The 12,534-nt window shown below is 38.7% G+C and overlaps 1 protein-coding gene across 9 annotated transcripts in view; it reads left to right on the plus strand.

Moving 5' to 3' along the window:
* LCLAT1 (lysocardiolipin acyltransferase 1) overlaps positions 1 to 12,534 on the plus strand; it is a 125,007-nt gene that overhangs the window by 55,142 nt on the left and 57,331 nt on the right. For 8 of the 9 annotated variants that reach the window (XM_052805653.1, XM_052805654.1, XM_052805652.1 and 5 more), the window contains one exon: positions 5,985 to 6,131. The exons of the other annotated variant lie outside the window; for it this stretch is intronic. In XM_052805653.1, the coding sequence (XP_052661613.1) occupies positions 5,985 to 6,131 (147 nt within the window). The remainder of the gene's footprint in view (positions 1 to 5,984; positions 6,132 to 12,534) is intronic. 9 annotated transcript variants of the gene reach the window in all.

Here is a 12,534-nt window from a genome sequence, read left to right on the forward strand (position 1 = left end):
TTACCCATTGCTTTACTGAATTCCTCCTGTTTCTCTGTGCATTCCCATTTGGATCCCACGTCATGCCTCGGACTTGTTCATGTTGTTCTTCCGGCAGCACAATGCAGACGCACAGCGGAATGGAAATCAAAGCGAGAGCTGCTTTTGCTTTGTTCAAAGGCATGTGTCTGCAAGCCTGTTCTGGGTTTCCTCTCCTGCTTGAATCTGGTGGGATGGTGAGACATGTAAACAGCAGGCATTCTCTCCCATCAGTGCATGGACCAAGGTTTTGGTTGAAGGCAGTAGTTCATGTTTTTGTTGCCTTTCACCAGAGCCTTAAAGCTTGAGCAAATGTGGAAGGTTCTTCCGCTTTCATAGATGGTAAAATAGTTTGGTGCACTGTGCTCTGCTGGGGTAAGTGGGGAGGAAAACCTGGGTCCTTTATTATTAGTTAGATAATCTGTTCTTATTTGAGCTGTCAGGACTGTTTTATCTAATAAGATATACACTTAAGATAGAAAAATTCTTCCAGAACACTGGATGTTATCTATTGGAAGGGTTAGAGAAATCAAACCTGTTGTTTATTTTAAAAACTGGATGCCTCCCAACTCCCTTCCCTCTCTTTCTTTTTTCCTCCTCCCTGACACCCTACTGTCATTACATTACTGTTTAATTTTTCATAGCCCATATATAACACCACCACTTAGGACAGGAATGGGAAACTACTGCACTATATCCTCTGCTTTAAGGCAGTTTAGTCAGGTAAAATACAAGTCACCCAAGCAGCAGCTTTCTTAGTAGCTAAAGGTATTTGTAATTTGATGTTCACAGTGCTGTTAAAGAATGATTGCTAGAAAGAGTTTGTATGCAAGTTTCCATATAATTTAAAGCCTTGTGCTACTTGAAGAAAGGTAGGAGAGAGCGTGGGATCTGACACTGAGGTTTTTTCCATGCTCCCTCTGTTATGGACTAAAATCACTCTAAGGAGCTGCTGACCTGAGAAAGTATCAGCACGCTTCCCAAGTGAGCATTTATTTTGCTGCTCGTGTCCCTTCTGTCATAGTTTAACCCCATCTGACAATTAAGCACCATGCAGCTGCTCGCTCACCCCCCCCTCCTTGCTGCAGTGGGATGGGGAGAGAATTGGGGAAAAAAGAGTAAAAGTTGTGGGTTGAGATAAAGACACTGTAATAGGACAGAGAAGGAAGGTAAAATTACTACTACTACTACTACTACTACTGAGAATATACAAAACAAGTGATGCACAATACAATTGCTTACCACCCACTGACCAATGCCCAGCCAATCCCTGAGCCGTGGTGCCCCCCAGCCAACTCACCCCAGTTTATAGGCTGGGCATGATGTAATATGGTATGGAATATTCCTTTGGCTCGTTTGGGCCAGCTGTCCTGGCTGTGTCCTCTCCCAGTTTCTTGTGCACTCCCAGCCACTGCTGGCTGGGCAGCATGAAAAGCTGAAAAGTCCTTGACTTAGTATAAACACTGTGTAGCAACAACTAAACCATCAGTGTGTTATCAACATTATTCTCATCCTAAATCCAAAACAGAGCTCTATACCAGCTACTAAGAAGAAATTAACTTTATTCCAGCCGAAACCAGGACACCTTCTTTCTGCCTACTGCAGACTCTGCTGCAATGAGAACACAAGGACTGAATAATTTAGGCCTGATGTGTGATACCACACAATAAAATGGTTTAGCACAGTACAGGTTTTGCATAAACTAATGTAGGTGTAGTGTCTAGGGTACATAAAACATACAAAAGGTCTGGGCTGAGAGGTAAGAATGATTGGAAAACACCAAAACTACAGCACAACTTTCCTAATCTCTATGTATTTTTCCACTCTGTCCCATGGAGCATCTACATTCTCAGAGCTGTAAATGGTACAGTACAAGGCATCTCTGTTTCTGCTTACAGGGCGTTTTTCCTTTGTTGTGTCCATTTTTATGAACTTGATTTCAGATGAGGTACCATAGAATCATAGAGTATCTCAAGTTGGAAGGGGCCCATAAGGATCATCAACCCCCACTCCCTGTTCCTCTCAGGACTACCTAAAGCTAAACCATATGACTAAGAGGGTCGTCCAGATGCTCCTTGAACTCTGACAGGCTTGGTGCCATGACCACTGCCCTGGGGAGCCTGTTCCAGTGACTGACCACCCTCTCAATGAAGAACCTTTTCCTACTGTCCAGTCTGAACTTCCCCTGATGCAGCTTCATTCCATCTCCATGTATCTTCTAGAGGAACTGAATTCCATGGCACCATTTGGTATTTCGCAATGTTTGGTATGAAAGGGTGTCCTCTTTATATAACACAATGACAAATGTGAATATGAAGCCCTGATTAGTTCAATTTAATATACTGGTTTTGTACCATTGTAGTGAAATATATTGTAGCAGTAGGAGATGATTAAATGCCAGAAGAAAGCATAGTTAAATTATGTAAGTTATTTTTCAATTACTTTGAAGTTAACCTTTATTTTTTCCTGCAAATGATTTGTTTAAACATGGATAGTCTCTGTTAATAAAGCTGTACCGATACTTCTTGGCACTGCAGATGTGGGACTATGATATGTGCATAGATGCACATAAAATGTTGTGGTCAAAGTTTAGTTTTACTTACAGAAGGTTTTTAACAAATACAGCGTACAAATTTGAAAAGATTTGCTGAGACTGCATTCTGGGCATTTCTTTTCTTAATTCATATAACCACTTCCAGTATGCAGTTATCTGGATATCATTAATTATCTGAATATCTGAGACTCATTAGGTCCAGATTGCAGAAGGCATGTTAGTTATGCATGCTCCATCTGTTTAGCTGATTTAAAAATAAAAAGTACCTACCCCACGATACAGGTTACAGATCTTTAAGAATACAATTAATGTTCCTAACCAATACAGAAGAGATTATGCAGCTTGGTTAATGCATTATCCAGGCTGACTGACTTATGAAGTTGGTTTAAAAACTGGTGACTTTAAGTGATTTTCTAGCATATGCTCCTTGTAAGATATTGCCAGGAACAGAATAGAAAGGAATCCCTGTAAAGAGGAACTGAAATAAAGTGCAAGAATAACATGCTCTAAGTCACCAGGAAAGGAAAAACAGACTTTGAGGACTGTGGTGAGCAAAGAGGAGAATGGGAAGCTGTGATGTTTTCTCTTTGATGTGGAATATCTATTTGCAGGTTTTCTGATGAGATACAAGCTAGCCAAGTACAGTGGTAAGGCAGTGTCATGCTCCTCTGAGCTGTGTTTAAGAAGGGAGCATGACAGACATGTGGTGGAACTGTAGCCCTGATTTTTCATCCTGCTGTCTGAACTAGTAGACAGAACTTCTAATATTATGTGATACCCTGTACGCTAAATTTTGCCAAAAAAGCCAAGAACGTTTATTGAAGATAATGGCCTGTGACCCCTGACCTGCAGGCTCAGAAACAGTTTCATTTATTTAACTGCATTACATTCTTGGTTTGATGTCAGACTGTAAATCTGCACAGTTGTCTTGTGTATTAATACAAACAAATGGATATACATCAAATTTTTCTATAATCAGATGTAAAGAACAACTTTGTATTTTCTTCTATTAGTAATGAAAATTATAAGGAGGTATATGTAATAAAGCCCTCGAAGCAATAGATATTTTCTGCATAATGCACATGGTTAACATGCAATACGAAGGATAACTACCTCTATATAATGCAGATTTCTTTTATCCTGCAGTGCATTGCTGAGATGTTTGTCCATACGGGCAGCGCCTTCCCTTGAGCAAATCAGTGTTGCAGTGGTTAAGGATATTATAGTGAGGGCCATGGTTTTAAATGCTTCACCTCATAGACTCATAGAATCGTTTATGTGGGTAAAAGCAACGTACCTAGAAGAACTTGACCTGACGATTCGAACTACGGTCAAGGATTGGTTACATCTACCCCCTAGTACCTGCGATGCCATCCTGTATTCCAGTACACGCGATGGAGGTTTAGGCATCACTAGACTCTCGGGTCTGATCCCCAGTATACAAGCTCGAAGACTACACAGGATCGCGCAGTCTTCGGACGATGTGATAAGATCAATAATGAAACAAGAAGGGATCGAAAAAGAATTTGAAAAACTATGGGTAACAGCTGGAGGCGATAAAAATAAAATACCATCTATTTGGGACCCGAGTGCGATCAGGGTAACATCTGAGGAACTGGGCGATGATGAATTTGTTTCAGAATGGGAAGTACCAGCTCCCAAAACCATCTTTTCTAAACCTTGTGACTGGCGTAAACAGGAATTTATAAACTGGACCAAGTTACAATCCCAGGGCCGTGGTATTGCCAACTTTGAGAAGGATAAAATCAGTAATAATTGGCTCGATCGATATAGAGGCATTCCTCACCGAAAACTCCTCACGGCACTACAATTGAGAGCTAACGTGTACCCCACTAGGGAATTCCTGGCAAGGGGGAGACAGGAGTCGCAAATAAAATCTTGTCGACACTGTCAAGCAGAAAACGAATCAAGTGCTCATATCATTGGGTACTGCCCCGCGGTGCAAGACGCCAGAATTAAGAGACACAACCAACTGTGTGATTTACTTATAACTGAGGTTAAAAGGAAGGATTGGGTTGTATTCCAAGAGCCTATACTAAAGGATGAACAAAATGAAATCTATAAGCCTGATCTTGTATTTGTAAAAGGAGACCAGGCGTTGGTTATTGATGTAACAATTCGATACGAAAGTAAACTGTCATCATTGGCGGACGCGGCGGCAGAAAAAGTAAAGAAATACGGCCATCTTAAAAGTCAAATTCAGGAATTGACGAATGCTAAAAATATTAAATTTAAGGGATTCCCTGTGGGAGCACGAGGTAAATGGTATTCTGGCAATTACGAAGTGTTAAAAGCATTAGGAATCTCAAATTCCCGGCAAGACAAAATTGCGAGATGTATGTCAAGAAAAGCTTTATTTACTTCTGTGGATATTGTGCATATGTTTGCAAGTCAGTTGAGATCTATTGTAAGAACTTAATCACCTGTTACTGTTCTGTTTTTTATATCGGGTTTGCTATACTATTACGTGTTGTTCTTATTGTATTTACTGTTCTGTCTTATGTTGTCTTTGCTGTATTATCAGTTATTGCTTTGCTGTATTACTACTCAATTCTTTAATAAAACTACCCCTGGTACTCCTGCTCTGTTACCTTGGCACTGGAAAGGTCGGGATAGTAAATTGGAACTCGTTTTCATGACGTGTCACACCAACCTAAATTTGGACAAAATACTAATTGGAAATGTCAAAATTTTACCAATTTGGACCATTTTACCGGATTTGACACAGGTGGACGGGCCACCTTTACTTAACTCGGAAAAGAAACATATATAATTTTTATGTGTTCGTTAAATAGCCAAATGCCTTTAAGACCTTTAAGATCATCGAGTCCAACCATAAACCTAACACTGCCAAGTCCACCACTAAACCACATCCCGAAATGCCACATCTACACATCTTTTAAATACCCCCAGGGATGGTGACTTCACCACTTCCCTGGGTAGCCTGTTCCAGTGCTTGATAACCCTTTCAGTGAAGAAATTTTTTCTAATGTCCAGTCTAAACCTCCCTTGGCACAATTTGAGGCTGTTCCCTCTTGTCCTATTGCTTGTTACTTGGGAAGAGAGACTGACAGCCATGTCACTATAACATCCTTTCATGACAGCATTGACCCTATTCTTGCTGTCTGGAAAGCTTTTCTAACTCTGGTAACTTGAATTTTGCAAAACAGTAGCCATTTATTTAGATTTATTTATTTAGATTATGCATTTTTTTGCTTCCTATCCAACACTCCTTTTACAAGGTAGCTAAGTGCTCTTAATCAGAGGTGAGGATAGGTGGGCAGCAAATAAAATGTTGTGTCTAACACAATTGATACAGTATTTTAGAATAACAGACACTGTGGAAGTATCAGAGTGGAATGTTACTAAAGGTGTATTTTTTAAACTTTAGGCTGGGCGATGCAGGTTGCTGCCTTTGTGTTCATTCAGAGAAAGTGGGAAGATGACAAGAGTCACTTTGAAAAAATGCTGGATTATTTCTGTGACATTCGTGAACCATTACAACTCCTCATCTTTCCAGAAGGAACTGATCTCACAGGTAGGCTGCGTTTGTCATCTCTTAGAATGTTCGATGTTGAAATTCTTTGTTGTTTATGGAAATAGTTAAAAAAAAAAAAGTCCAAGGCAGGAGCAAGCCTGGGTTCTCATGGACAGTAGAAATTATAGTTAAATGATCATATGTACTGATTCATTTGAGAGGCACAAATGTAGTTCCACTGAGACGCTTTGCCAGTCTTCCTGAAATAACTTACATTTCAAAGCATCTGATGATTGAAATGGCTTTATATTGGTCGGCACTGTATGTACATTGCATTAGCAAAAGTAGGTTTCAAGACCTGGAATAAATCACTTGCATTTTCCCATTTCCCATATTACTGTGGCAAACAGTGCAAAATCATTTAAGACCTATGGAAGAGTGATTGAAGAGGAGAACTAATGATTCTATTAGATTTCTTGCCTAATGTTTTAAGAGGAGAAAATGGAGATATTTGTTTCTTAGGCCATGTGTAAGCAGTCTGTAACTGCCTCTATAAGAAAAATACCTCCCTAAAACAAATGTTGACTTTATCATAAGAGTAAATTTAATGAGTTTGATCCTGTAGTATTAATTCTTAATAAAATATCTACTTTAATATCTTATGGCATTAGAAGCAAGTTGCTAACAAGTATTGAAGACGACTCAATTGCCAATAAAAGAAAACATTATATGAATGTTCTGTGGAGGTTCATGCCTGCAGCATGATTTGATAAGCATCATCTTTGAACAGAAAATCAATTACAATTAAACTTCTACCTTTTAGCTTATTTAAAAGACTTTTACTATACTTTGCATTGCAGGTTTTCTCAAATCATATTTTATTGCAATGCCAGATCAGTGAGTACTAGACACAGTATAAAAATAACTAACATATACTGCTATTTTTTCTTCTGTATTCCCAATATCCTTAAAAATGTGTACGTATAGTATTCAGATGCTATCACACTGTAGGGAATTGTCATCACTTGATCAGCCTTCCTAAAAGAGGATAAATTCGTCATACATTCTTGGGCTGCTTCATGTGATAGCTCTTGTTGAATAGTTATTTTCTATCTAAAATTAGGAAGAAGGATGGAAATTATCTCACTTTAATTTTTTTTTTTTTCTTCAAATTAATGAACAACTGTCCCCTCCTATGTCTGAATTATGAGATGAAATCTTAATCTTATTCATGGAGTCAGGAGATTCCTCCTTGGGTCGCTCACACTCTTTCTGAGGTGTTTCCATCTCAAGATGATTGAAAGAATTGGATGGTTTGTAATTTATTCCATAAATTATGTATACCTTCTAATCCCTCCCAATATTCCTTAGAGACAACGGATTTTAAAGAACTGAGGAAGTTTCATACTACAGTTTTAAAAGAAAGAATTAGGTGAGGACTGAGACAGCTGTGGTGTGTTAACACTTGTGCTGTGGAGTCCCAAAGGCAGTGGTGGGGATGCTCCCACCTGAATGTGAAGTTGCTTAAGGAAACACAGGGTTTTCTCTCCGCTGTTGTAACTGATATAAATGACTTAGACAAATTTAAGTATATGCTGTTTATACCATCCACTGAGAAATTCATGCAGACAAGATTCTTCACTTAATATTAACAAATTCTCTAATTGGATTTCTGAACACAGATTTTTTACTTTTTTTATTTTTAAGGTATTTCTGTTGTTTTGGTTTTCCTTCCTTTTACGTGTGTAACACGTACTCTTTAACTTTGCAGTGTCAAATGGATATCCGCACTAACTGCGCTGTTCTTCTGAAGCCACCGCAGATGGGTGGTGATCGTTTCCCCCCCCGGTTTGTTGAGCAGCCCAGGGAGGAAGCAGTGCGGTGGGAAGGATGGAGTGATGGGCAGGGAAGACAACAGGGTGCTGCTTCCTTGGGCAGCTGTGCTGGCTTCTGACATGTTAAACTGTCCGGTGTTTAGCACTCTATACTGCCATCCGTAATGAATGCCACCTTGATATTATATTTGTGCATAGTAAGATGTATAGACACAGGCAAAACTCTGGGGCTTTTTCAGTGAAAGTAAATAGCTCTTCCTATCTAACTGTCTTCACAGGAAACATTAGCTCATATATTTTAAAATATTATAGGAAACAGGGCAAAATCCCTTGACAGGCTAATCCTGACCAAGCAATAATTTTATGCCATGTGAGAATGATAGAACTTAATAATGTATTTTGTGTAACATTTTGAAAAAACGATTTTCAGAAAATTGTTATGTTATTGACATATTAGGACCTGTTGCAACCTCATGTTCCATCTTTTAGAATAAGAAATAAACCGCAGTTTTGTTCTGAATGGTCGCTCAATATCCTAGGGGACGTTTTGCAAAAATAGAGGCAATGGCTCTTGTTTTCTGACCAAATTCCAAAACTGCTAATTACTTCTGAAAACAAAATCCACAGCAAAAGTTGTAGTGAACGATCATATGTACTGATTCATTTGAAATAAAATATGAAAAATAACGTTCTACATGTACTTCACCGAAAAGCAGAATTGCTGTGCAGCTCTGTGCTATTATCATTTTTTTTATGCTCTCAGTGGCTGCATGACAATGGTAGATGTACTCCTCTTTATAAGAAATTGTATCATGTTTTCAGGTATTTGAGAATGAAAGATTTCAAAGAAATTTAAAGTATGACTGTATTTATACACGGGCCACTGCCTGACTTCAAGTTGGGGAAGTACTTTGCGGTGGAAGATGCTACGTAAATAAATGTTAGAAATAGTAATGTCATGAACCCTGAACAATGTATTTGCAGACTGGATGTATAGGGTCTGAGGTAATAATTATATACTTATTTCTGATAGGTTGGTCATCTTTTCACTCTGGAGTACTTCAAGGTTAAAGCTAAGTGCATCAAAGGTATTTTATTGTAATTGCTTAAAAAGAAGCCCTCAGCAGATAAACATATAGCCAGACTTTCTGAAGCCCTGAAGAAAACAAAGCAACTATAAGTCTAGTGCTTCTGGAAAGCTGGAATACAACCCACCATTTTGCTTGTTCTTTTGTTTTCCTTGGTGTTCCTTATGATATTCTTTGTAGTGATTCTTCAGAAAGCAATAACAAAAAAAAAAAAGTTGCTGTATTGCTCTGCGCCTGTTAAAGCCTCATTTCCTATGGATTTGTGTCTGCATCCCTATACATGGTCTCTTCTTCACTCCAACTTCTCCTTTTTCCTTGTGTTTCCTTCCGTGTGACATTTCCTCCAAAATCTCTTGCTGCTCTCTTGGCAAGAGGCATCGTGTGCTGTGGCTCATCCTCACCGATACCTGCGTTAACCGATGGACCGCTGCATGCTGTGCTGAAAGCCTTGACAGACTAAAGACCCATGGAGCCTGCCCTGGCTTTTCTTGTTATTAAGATCTCTACTGCTGGAGGCTTCCCTTTACTCAGCCATTGGTTTTTCTAAAACTCCTGTGGGGCTTAATTATCTTTGAATCTCTTGTCTCTGTCAAACTTTGTTTGCAGGTGGCAATAGCTTCAAAAGTTAAGGGGAACAGGTGGACAGAGTGTGATTGCACAGACCTTTTTTCCTTGAGGAACAGCTAAAAAACAAGTAGGAAAGCTTGCTAGAGCCCAGATTTTGGCAGGAATGTTGTGGTGTGGATCACATACAATATTTCCATCTAGAAGGTAACAATGAACTGCAGTTGGATTTTTCACTTTTCTAGTAAATGTGATATACTTTGGTAATGCAAGAAAATATTGTTCAAAAGCACTGATAGAGGTTGATTTAACATGTAATAGTCAGAAAATAGCACAAATAAGAACAATTGCTTAACTTCTTCTTAAAATATTACCTGTGAGCAAATATAGCTTTTATGCTTTCTATGCAAACCTCTAATAGATAAATAAGGATTTTTTTTTTAAGAGCAACTTTTGTAGTACTCATGTATTCTTTTGCTGTCTAGTACCAATATTGTTTGAGAGTACTTGAAGTCATAGAAGTGCATGCTTTTATCACAAGTCAGATTAAAGGAAAAGGTAGTGCTTAATATTCAATTTTCAGTGCACTAGTACTAGCAAAAAAAAAAAAAAAAAGTCGTTGAGAGTTGATCAGAAATTGTTGTATTAAAGTTGTCAGAATCAGCTTTCCTGTAGGATGATGAGGGAAGTCTATAATTCTTTCGGGTGACATCCAGCAAAACACATCAACCTGGACAACGTTGAATCTGTAAAAGCATGTGAGCTTGTTTGAGAGGAGCCAATACTGCATACATATTTCATGGGGAGCACAGACTTAGCTTTTTGTTGGGTACAGGTTTTGGAGTTTTAGTTCCAAATACTCTTCAGACTCACACGAATGCAACTTGTTACTGCATTATGGCTTTCAACAAAGTAAAATTCTAGAGATTTTTTTTTAAATTCAAAACTAGCTCACAATTAAAAATATAATTTGACTTTAAAAAAAAATTGAATTTGTTCACTTTATCCTCTGGTTTTCAGAAGCAAAAGCAATTTAACTTCTTAAAAAATCTGTAACTCAAAAATCAAGAAAATGCGTTAGCATAATTTCTTCTTCCAGTTACTTTAAATGAAATTTTGAAGTGTGGTGCTTCTAGAAAGTGCTGACTTTCTGAGCTTTTCCAGTAATTTAAAAATGTGATAAATGGGATTTGCCCACATAATTTTGAGATAAATGGGAAAAAATGTAATCAAATTATGTACCAAAGGCAGCACAGGAGAAAAAAAAAAAGTAAGAGGTTATGGCCAGAACTCTTAAATTCTTGTTCTTCTGTGTAGTTTGACAGCGGGTCTGGAGTAGTGTCTAAAGACTCAAATAAATTGGAGTTCTTGTACTTGTCACCACCCCAAAGAACATACCCTCTGAGAGGCAGCATGTGTTAGCTGAAGGAGACGGGAGGAGAGGCAAGTCACTGTGAGACCAGAGGAGACAGAGCATGAAGCAGTTCTGGATCAGGAAGGGTCCTGTATCACGCTCTATTAATAAACTAGCTGCTTTCCATAAAAATAGATTATTCTACTTATTCATTTTTATCATAGGAGCAAATAGAGCCAAGGAGTTAAAATGCAAAATACACCTAATAGGAATGCTAAGAAAAAAAACTCCAGGAGTAGATTTACTTTGGCTTACAGTGTAAGAAAGAAAATAGTTGTTTCTAGAAAGCAATGCTTACTGACAGTTTTCAGAGAGAGTAAGCAAGAGGGGGCATTACCCTTAGCCAAATGGTGTGAGCGACGTTTTGGGACTGAGGAGACCCAAACTGAGTTCATTTCCAGTCCCTCCTTCAAGAGCTGCTTTATGCAATTTGTGTTGGTTGGAAGCAAAGAAGAGAACATATGTTCCCTCTTTTTAAGGAAGTGTTTTCACTATCAGGCTTACAAAGGCATCTTTCACTTTTTTTATTCTTTCACCTAAGAATGTTATAATCTGGACTGCAGAATGATGAGGCATCCGCATAAGTTTTGCAGCGCTGACAGTATAGCCTGTTCTATTGATTAAGGGATTTTTAAAAGGTGTTTGCTGCATGAATTCCCTCAGGTTGGAGAGGATATAAAAATGGGTTTCAAATTTCCTGGATCAGTTTTCTAATCTCTAGGTTTCATATAATGGGGAACATCCCATTTTCTGCTTTTTGTTGAATCCAGTTCTGAGCAGGAGAATTGCTCTCTATTTCCCCCAGAAGGTTTAGGCACGGGTGTCTCGCACAGGGATCCCAAACAGCAGTAGCCACCAAGGTGCTTACATCGGATAGGGTGGCAGTCAGTGCATTTGTTAATAAGTAATAGCAAAGTAAGAAACTGTTTTCTTCAAATGCTGAGAGTGGCAGGAGGGGGACAAGGGCATTATTCTTACTTTTTGGTAGAGTGAAGGCATATCCTACCCTTGCTTTCAGGATAGCATCAAAACCCTTTGGCCTTCCTGACTTGCTGTAATATATGTTTTTTAATGCACAAAGACCTGTGCCTTGGTAGTTGTTAGGAAAGGAAGAGGGAGATGATTTTTCCAGATGACAACGATCATTGTATTAGCTGGAAGCGTTATTTTAGTTCTAAAATCCCATTACACTAGGGTCATGCAAAAGGGGTAGGTAACAATCTCTGTTACATAAAACTTACAATCCAGAGGCAAGACAGGGATACAAATATCAGGAAATAGCTGAATCGTGTTGGCCGGTGTGCCAATGTCCAGCTGTTCACATTTTTTAGGAAGGCATTGTAGTAAAAGGAAACTAGGAAGATGTTTTGCAGATGTTTACAGTGAGTTCTTTCCAAGTGCAGGGATGTGCACTAAGAGGGGGTTTGAAGATGATTACTTCAAAGCAATGGGCAGTGGAGGTCCCAAACCTTTTTTGCAGCATCAGTTAGGTCTTGCTCAGAGAACAAAACTGCCCATTTACTCTTTGGTTTTCCTGCAGTGCAAGTAGGAGTGTTTTGCAA

The sequence above is a fragment of the Harpia harpyja genome, chromosome 13 (genome assembly GCF_026419915.1).
Source record: "Harpia harpyja isolate bHarHar1 chromosome 13, bHarHar1 primary haplotype, whole genome shotgun sequence".
Classification (NCBI taxonomy): Eukaryota; Metazoa; Chordata; class Aves; order Accipitriformes; family Accipitridae; genus Harpia; species Harpia harpyja.